Genomic DNA, 9,164 nt, shown 5'->3' with positions numbered 1-9,164 from the left:
GGATGAGTTAGATACTTACTTCTGGAGTTACGCTATGCAAAAGGGGTTTGGAATAGTGAGGGTTGCTTCTGGATGGGTGAAGGTGAAGAAGGAATTGGGTACTGGAAAGTGTTGTAAGCAGCGGAGGAATGCTAAGTGGACCTGTGACTGCTACGAAAGACCTTCTAGGAAGCATAAAGTTGATCCACTGAAGGAAGGTTTGATTCAGGATGAGGAGACAGTTGTACAAAGGAAAACAAAAAAGTGTGGATGTGAGGTGGAGTTGTATGCAAGTGTTAATGCAGAAGGGAATTGGGTTGTTCGTAGGGTGAACTTGGAGCACACTAATCATGTAGTTACACCGGGAAAGTCCAAGGATGTTTCCATGTACAGGAAGCACGATTTGGTTACCAAACATAAGCACTTGGTGAAACAGGTGGTTTCTGCGAAGAAGTTAAGGGTGAAGGTTTCCTAGATGTACGGTTGTTTTGGTAGGCAGGTGAATGGAGTGGATCAATTGACTTTTACTCAAAAAGACTTGACGAATGCGGTGGCTGAGGAGGAGAAAAAGAGACTGGAGCTTACCGAGGGTGATGCAAATGGGATGATTGAGTACTTCAACAAAATGAGTGCAGATAATCAAAATTTTTTCCATCTGTGTAGGTTTGGGAAGGATGGTTCCTTACAAGATGTTGTATGGGTGGATGCGAGGAGCAGAGCTGCCTATGAGGAGTTTGGCGATGTTGTCTGTTTTGATAGTACGTACTTGACTAACAAATTCCATTTGCCCTTTGCTGTATTTCTTGGTGTGAATCACCACAGACAGAGTATATTGTTTGGTTTTGCATTGATCTCTCTCGAGAGAGCAGAAACGTATGAGTGGGTGATGAGGACATGGCTGCATTGTATGGGCGGTAAAGACCCTACAACTATTCTGACGAATCAAGATCCGGCAATTAGGAAAGCTGTGCATTGTACAATGGCTGAAACGACCCATAGGTGGTGCATATGGCACATCCTACAGAAATTTGGTAAGTATGTTAAGCGTGATGATGATTACGAAGTTTTAAAGGATGACTTTGATAGCCTCATATAAGGTAGTTTAGATGTTGATGAATTTGAAGCTCGATGGTGTGATGCAATTCAGCATTACGAGCTACAAGACAACGCTTGGCTATAGGGTTAGTTTCTTCCACTCAATGGTTTATACTTTATGGTTTCTTAGTAAAGTTACTCATGATTTTGTATGTGTTTTTGGGGTGTTGATGATCTGAATATTTGAGTAAATATATTGGTCTGTGCGTTTTGTACCACTGAGTAGTAGCATTGTTCCAATGGTTATTTTTGTTGTTCCACTATCAATTTTAATGTACCACTGCAATTAGTACGTACAGGTAGCAGAAGCTTTTGTAGCTTTCTTTGTTTGTGTCACTTAGTATTTGTCGTAAACTAGTGTATATTGGATGAAAATGATAATTGCAATTATATTGAATAGGGCTCTATGAGGAACGAGTAATGTGGATTCCCGCGTATTTGAAACATTTATTCTGGTCTGGGATGAAAACGACTCAACGTTCAGAGAGTTTTAATCATTTTTCTAAAGGGTATGTTGACAAGCATACAACGTTGTCTCAGTTTGTTATTCGGTATTGCGATGCTATGACAGTAAGGGCCGGGGCCGAAAGAATGGCAGACTCGAACACACAACGGTATGTGAGGCATTTAGTGACTGACTTCCCAGCGGAGGTGTTGTTTCAAAAATGCTATACGGATGCAAAATTCAAAGAAGTGCAGGGACTGTGCAAGAAGATGTTGTATGTTCGTCCCCTAGATCACTATGAAATTGGTACTAATCTAATTAAGTTTATTATCGAAGACCGTGTTTGGATCAAGCCTAAAAATGCGAAGAAGGATGAAGTGACAAAGATTCGTAGATGCTACCGGGTTATATATGATAGTAGTACTGTAGACACCCATTTGTGTCTCCCCAAAACCAAACCCGGTGATGAGTGCCTTTCACGTCGAATCATAATCGAATGAAACGAAGTGTGGAAAGGTCTAGTGTTGCGGAAAGTTTTATTTCTTCTCCCTGTTTTTGAAAACTTTATTTTAAGAGAACAGCCAATCCAGTTTGGTTGGTCCATGATATGGGTCCAATAGTGGTGTAGTTGGATGGGGCTTGCAAAGACCTTTCCAACGATATATTATAAGCCCGATTCCGATGAATATTGAGGAAGTTATGGCCAATTTACTAAACTGGGCCCGGTTTGAGCTTTAAGTACGGCCTAATGATCTAGGGGAGGGCCTAATAAAATTTATCATTCCTAATGCAATTAGGAATGGTTTTATTCTTCTAGAACATTCTAGAAGGTTCTTTGCATTCTTAATTCAATTAGGACTCTTCAGAGTTTTAATCAAGATCAAATAGCATTTTCGATTGAAATTATATTATTTTATCTTCCAATACGGGAAATTTATCAGATTTTTGAAAACGCGTTGAAAAACAGTTTGGCGTCCAACCCCATGCCTTGGCGCCTGGAACTAGGATTGGCGCCAGGCGCTAGCCATTGGCGCTTGGCGCTAGCCACTGGTCCTGGCGCCAAGGTTGATTTTCGATCTTCAGACTCTGTTTTGTCAAATTATCTTTTTTTGGATGATTTTCTCTATAAATATCGTATCAAAAACTCCGTTTTCATTCATCAAGATTCACCAACCATCATCAAGAAGCATCAATCATTCATCAATTCTTTTAATTCATTCTCTTCATCTTCAAATCATTTATTCATTCATTCATTCATTAACTTTCAATAACATTCATTCATTAGAATTCTTTTCTTCTGAAATTCTTTCTTGCTTTTTAATACAAAATTCCGCATTCACAAGATCTTGATACACCTAGCCATATTCGAAGTTGCCTTCGCCCTAGACGTGAAAGGTTTAATTTCTGAGGGTTTGGTCCCAAATCTCTCTTTCAATTATTTAATTTAATTGTTTTGATTATTATTTTCCTTGAAGTTACTAACGTGTGTATTTTGTTATTAGAAAGAGGTACGAGACATCCAAGTAAGTACTTTAATTGATTAATTGATATTATGATGTAGAAATCATGCTTGAATTGTTATTATGATTCCTAATATCATGTTTAAGGAAAAGGTTATAATATCAAATATGTTTAATATGGTTCCTGCGATGCTTCCTATTTTCTTCCTAATATTAATTCACGTTAGTATCATGTTAGGGTTAAAGATTTGATTTTTATTGCTTAGTGACATGCTAGGGTTTGTTATTAATCTTGTTAGTATCATGCCTAGGATCTTGCTATGCTTTAACATGATTATTATTATTATTGATTATGATTGATATTATTATTATTAATAATGTTGATTATTTATTATGTTGCTTGATATGCATATTATTATTTTATATTGTTATTGCTTGATCACCTTTATTTGCATGCTTAAAGGGAATTGGTATTTGCAACCACGCTTAATAAGATAATTAATAATCTTGTTAGGGTTATTATGATTATAATTCAAGTGATCGCCGATAATAGATTTATTTGTGCATTAATATTCAACCAACATAGATTAAAAAGGTTTAGGGTTAATCCTATTGATTGCATGTTAGTCAGAAAGCGCACATGAATGCGAGCAGAATAAAGTAGAGGCCTATTATTAGGGCAGGTTCAATCTCTTTTAGGTTGGATTTGTACCATCATCCCCGAACCCTATTTTGGTTCATGACCTTATGGAGTTGACGATCCCTTGGATCGTTAAGAGGTGTAACCTTCACCTCGTGTACGGTTTACAAGTTCCTTAAAAACTTGTTGGCGACTCTTTTGCTCTATCTTCTTCCCTTTTGGACGCCACCGTACTTTAGTGTATGATCACAGTGCGGTTCAAGCTAGTGGGATTTTAAATGCTTGAAAATATTCCCTACAAGTACGTATGAAGTTGCATGTGACTGTAAACACTTTTAGTGTCATGGGATCATTTTTCGACATATGATTCTTGTGTATGACCTTAATGGAGTAACTGTTGTTCCTGAGAAGTATGTACTCCGTCGTTGGAGGAAGGACGTACAACGGAAACACACACGAGTAAAAGTTGCTTACCATGATCCATTGACTACTGATGAAGTGAGGAATTATCACAATCTTATGGGGACGTACGAACCTATTTGCTCTAAGGCTTCCATTTGTAAGGAGGCAGTGCAGGCTGTCAAAGAGATGTTGCATCTCATGGATCTGAGAGTGGATGAAGTTCTAGCAATGGTTGCAAAAAGGCAGCTTGCAGGAGGGAATGAGAATGGTCCTGGTGAGGATGAAGGTGTACATGGAGTTGTCCGAACGCCGTCTTCTGTGGCACAGAACAAGGGGCCTGAGGAGACAAACACACCAATGACAGTGGCATCATGAATTCGTAATAACAACACTACTCCTGTTAGTGGATTCCAAGGGAGCTACGAAGGATCTGCCCAAGGTAGGATTAAGGATCCACCCTTACCCAAGAAGAAGGCACATCGCACTACAAGTGTTAGATACCCGTCGTGCACTGAGAAGAAAGGAAAAGAAAGGGCTGCTAATAAGGCGAAAAATGATGCTCGGAAGAAAGTTGCTCAGACCCCAACCAGCATATCATTAGGACAATGAGTATATTCGATCTGTTGGGGGAATACAAATGAGGAATTTGGATGGGTCGTTAGGATACTTTACTACGGTTAGGGGAGGACACTCTGGTGGAGTGTTTGCTTCTCTCCTTGGCCTCACTCCTGGCACATCTGGATCCAATCACAATTAATCTATTTTTTTCAAACTTTTTACTACGTATAAGTATATTATTTGCGCTGCTCTGTAACAACAGTACAATTTAGCAATTGGTACAATTTAACAGCACAACTTGTAGCATATCAAATGTATCCCTGTCATCTATTTTGAATATAATTGGTACACATAAAAGTACCACTGGCATCTATTTTGCTTATAATTGGCACACATAAAAGTACCACTTAGTAGTTCCAAGGGTACTACTCTTTGTTTAATAATATCAATATATTCAATGGCGACTAACAAAAATAACATGATTGAAGAACTATGATTACAGCACAATGTCTATAATAAGATTGATATTGTTCAATACAAGCAAAATATAAACAACTTAATTTAACATAAACACATTTGTCCCTATGTTCAATAGAAGTTACATTAAACCACGTTAAACTAATTAAAGCGTAAACCAAGTCTAACCACACATGAAACTCAATTCCAACCAAACTTCACCTCCATCATTGGAGTTTTTCAATGGTTGAAGATGAGTGACCATAAGCACCCGATTCGTGGCCAGAAACCTCCGGAGAACAACGATCAAGGACATGGTACGGAGCATGGGGAAGGACGCCTTTAGGGCTGTCGGGGCTCCTCTGCCTTATTTGCCTCCCCCTCCGCCTGGGCCTGGCTAGGGGAACGACCTTTGTTTTGTTTCACCATTTTTGCAGTTTAACAATGGAAAAACAAAATAGAACGAGAGAAGGTAAGAAATACAAAAACGGTGAAAAAGATGACTGAGTAAAATGAAAGAAATGTACAGAACATGGAAGGTATATATAGATAGTGGGAGGAGGAAGTTACATCTCATGAACGTGGGATGATTTCAAATACGACCCTTCAACTCCCTCTTTCAGTTTCCCTATGTCTTCGCGCCATTTGATGTGAAGCAATTAAAAACGTTCCATTAACTATACCCAAATCTCAAGAAGGCACATACATTATTAAGTAATGTACCACTATAGAAATTTTTTTATAATACGTTTGAACACATTGTTTCGTGTAAGTTTTTTTAAACATTGACGATATAACGGTGACACACATTTTGTAATCATATGGACGTATTTTTGTAGCATATGCAAAATTAACTACATTTTCATCACAACTTTCTGTTAAATAGACATAATTTCATGACTACGCATTTCTCAATTAACCCTTTTTTGGACAACACATAATTTTATTATGTAATAGGCCTCCACCACAGGATGTACTGTTGACATGTAGTGGTACAAATACTTTGTAACATTTCATGCAAAAACTACGTATTTGTACCACTAAAGTCACAGTGGTACAAAGAGGTTGCATAATTTACCACACCAAATAAAGCTTTGTACCACTTTAGTCGTAGCGGTACGTAACATGCAATAGGATTCCATAGTAGGACAAAAAAAGAAAGACACTTAAAATGTCGAAGGACAAGAAATGAAAGGCATTTAAAATGTGGAAAGCAGTCATGTAGTGATATAAGAATCGATAACTTGTTTAAAAAAAAAAAAAGAATCGACAACAAGATGTATTGTTCATAACAAGGTGGTATAATTAAGTTATATAATTTACCACAACAAATAAAGGATTGTACCGCTGCAGGCATAGCGGTACGTAACGTGAATTAGGAGTCCATAGTAGACAAAGAAAGGAAAGACATTTAAAATGCATGGAAAGCATTCATGTAGTGATATAAGATTTTAAATGTCTTATATCATATATAAAAGCGGTTCTTTTACTCATGTAGTGATTATTCGTTGGTCTTATATCATACGGTTACCGCGCATAATCATTCATATACCGTCTATAGGGATCTTCATAATTGTAATGGCAACCATTTGGAATACATGCTTTACAAAGTAAAAAGACTATTCATAGTATTGATTCAATTATAGACTTAATATATCAACTCTTAGTACAATATATCATTTGTATGCACTTGCGGGCTTAAAAATACATCAACAATGGCTTCATAGTTATGACTTCCTCAATCTCTTACTTGACACAACAAACAAAGGGATTAAGGTACTACATAATTGGTACTTTGATTTTCACCTATTGTACCACTGAATATTTAATGACACATTATAGAATTATAAGACGTACCATTTACGAGGGCAAAGTCTAGGGTACCACTGTGCAAAGTTATAGTACATTAGGGTACCAATTACCTCGTAATGGTACGTAAGGATATGTGGTGGTACATAATTATCTAGTGAGTCTTAAGTAAATTTCCAAAATAGCTTCTGATTTTTAATTACTTGGCCCAAAAAACTAGTGAGTTCTAAGTACGTTTCCCAAAATAGCATAATGTATGAACAACCATTTGGACGCTGTTGAGTAATGTTGTTATGTATAACGTAGTTATCATACGCAACGTAATATCTTTTGTTACAACTGACATTATTTACAAAGTTTTTATGAGTTAGCTACCTAGTCTGCGTACTTGTGTAGGCTGTATGCAAAATAGTTATTACGAGTAATTGTTATTGTTAATTATGTACAACTGATAACTTCACCGATGTATTGTGTGACGTAACATGTGTTTTGAATGTGGCATATAACTTCGTAATCAATGCAAGTGCACAATTAGTTAACATCCCTTTACTATTCGAGTTTTTATGCTTTTACACAATGGATGCCATTAACACTAGTAAGGGTACCGTTGTAATGCAAATGGTTATTATTCTGTTAATAGTGGTACATATTACCATAAGATTTGTACCACTGAGAGTCCCTCAATGCACTTGTATGTGTGTTCCACCAAATGAAATTCGATCTTCACATTAAGTTGGAGTGCACACTTGGGTAGTTCAGCTTTGTCACAATGATACCTATGAAGACCATATAGTGGTACAAATAAATCAGTTAGTTAGTCAATGGTACATATATGTACCATTGTATTCAATTTAGTGTTTCTTTTGACAAGACAGTTCTCTGGCCTAGTGCTGCACCTATTGCGTCACCTACAGTAGTAGGATTACCACGGTAACATGGTAAATAGGATCAAATATTCAAATTTAACTTTTCCCTCCCACGAAACTAGTTCAAATTCTATATTTTTTGTAACTTAGCTCACATTCTCACCCCACTCACTTCCTCTTATTGCTGAAGTACATCATCCTTCCCTTCCTATCTTCTTCCAACCTTTGACACCTTTTGGTTTCATCACATCAATGGAGAACTTTCATCCACTTCCCGTTTCATATGTTCATGTCTTACCCCACCCACATTTGCCCATTTTGTATTTCCAGAAATCGGAGCGGGAATATAACGAAGTAGACTTAAATGTTGTGAATTTTTTGAAGACAATAGACCACTTCGAAGGTGGTTTTTTCCATCCTATCCAAAACTTGAGGGCACGTCTTCTACAAGGAATGTGCTCCCCAACTCAGCTCATGGTTCTCGAGGACGGAAGCCCTGTTCTCGGGCATTTACCCCTGCTTGAGGATTTAGTAGGCTGCTACAATGAAGGAGCAATTGTAACGATTTTTTGGCTGATCCAAGCCTTCTATTCCTCTTCTTCGTTGCGACCAATTCCCTTTGAATTGGCTAAATTAATTGATTTGGAGCCCGTACTGAACATATTCGAGGCACCCATATATGCATTCCTTATGATGTGGCGTAATGTATTTGTTGGGTCATACACGGATACGCTCCATGTAATGAAGGTTATCGACGGCCAAACCCACATGAGGCTCAATATATCGGGTTACACCATGAAGCCGAAGGTCCCCCGTATTCTGCCTATCAGAAAGAGATACCACCGTGTTAGTTACACAAGAGAGTTTCTGGCCTCAAGCAGTAGCAACGAGACTACTATACGGTTTGGGTCATTTGCTTTGTGTTGGAATGCCAGAGGATGCACACGTCCTTTGTTTATTCGTAACATCACTACCCTTTATAACCATTTCAACCCAATTCTAGTAATCATATTGGAAGCTCGTGTAGACAGTCAGTACGCAAGGAACGACCTGTTGGGTGATCTCCCAGGTGACTATGAAGTGGAGCCAGCTGGTCCAGACAACAATCCAGGAGGAATATTGGTGTTATGGAGGCCAAGGGCGCTTACTGCTACTTTCTTGTACACATCAACAAGGCCAGAGGGAATGTTGTTAGATGTCGTTTCCCGGGTAAGTTCTTTGTTTGCTTTGCTTCACATAGTATGGACCACTTATTACTTTAAACTCCTTACGCCGTCTTTAAGTTATCTTAATAAAAATATTTCTGCATTTGAAGCCGCCTCCTCCAACATGGACTTACATCCCCCCCCCCTCAGCAAGAACTGAACAATGACCCTTGCAGCTTAGACGAGGAGCCTGACATAAACAGCCACTGGTTCGCATCAGGATTGGCGTTTGATGGGTCGCACCACGAA

The 9,164-nt window shown here is 38.2% G+C and overlaps 1 protein-coding gene across 1 annotated transcript; it reads left to right on the top strand.

The window, feature by feature from the left end:
* The first annotated feature begins 454 nt into the window (after positions 1 to 454).
* On the top strand, positions 455 to 4,396 carry LOC110704113 (protein FAR-RED IMPAIRED RESPONSE 1-like). The gene is made up of 3 exons (XM_021881891.1): positions 455 to 1,010; positions 1,475 to 1,923; positions 3,959 to 4,396. Exons 1-3 carry the CDS (start codon positions 455 to 457, stop codon positions 4,394 to 4,396), a joined length of 1,443 nt encoding a protein of 480 aa, XP_021737583.1.
* The last annotated feature ends 4,768 nt before the right edge of the window (positions 4,397 to 9,164 follow it).

Source organism: Chenopodium quinoa, unplaced genomic scaffold, assembly GCF_001683475.1.
Source record: "Chenopodium quinoa cultivar QQ74 unplaced genomic scaffold, ASM168347v1, whole genome shotgun sequence".
Taxonomy (NCBI): Eukaryota; Viridiplantae; Streptophyta; class Magnoliopsida; order Caryophyllales; family Amaranthaceae; genus Chenopodium; species Chenopodium quinoa.
The sequence above is the reverse complement of the archived record's forward strand: the minus strand, read 5'-3'. Positions and strand labels throughout refer to the sequence as shown.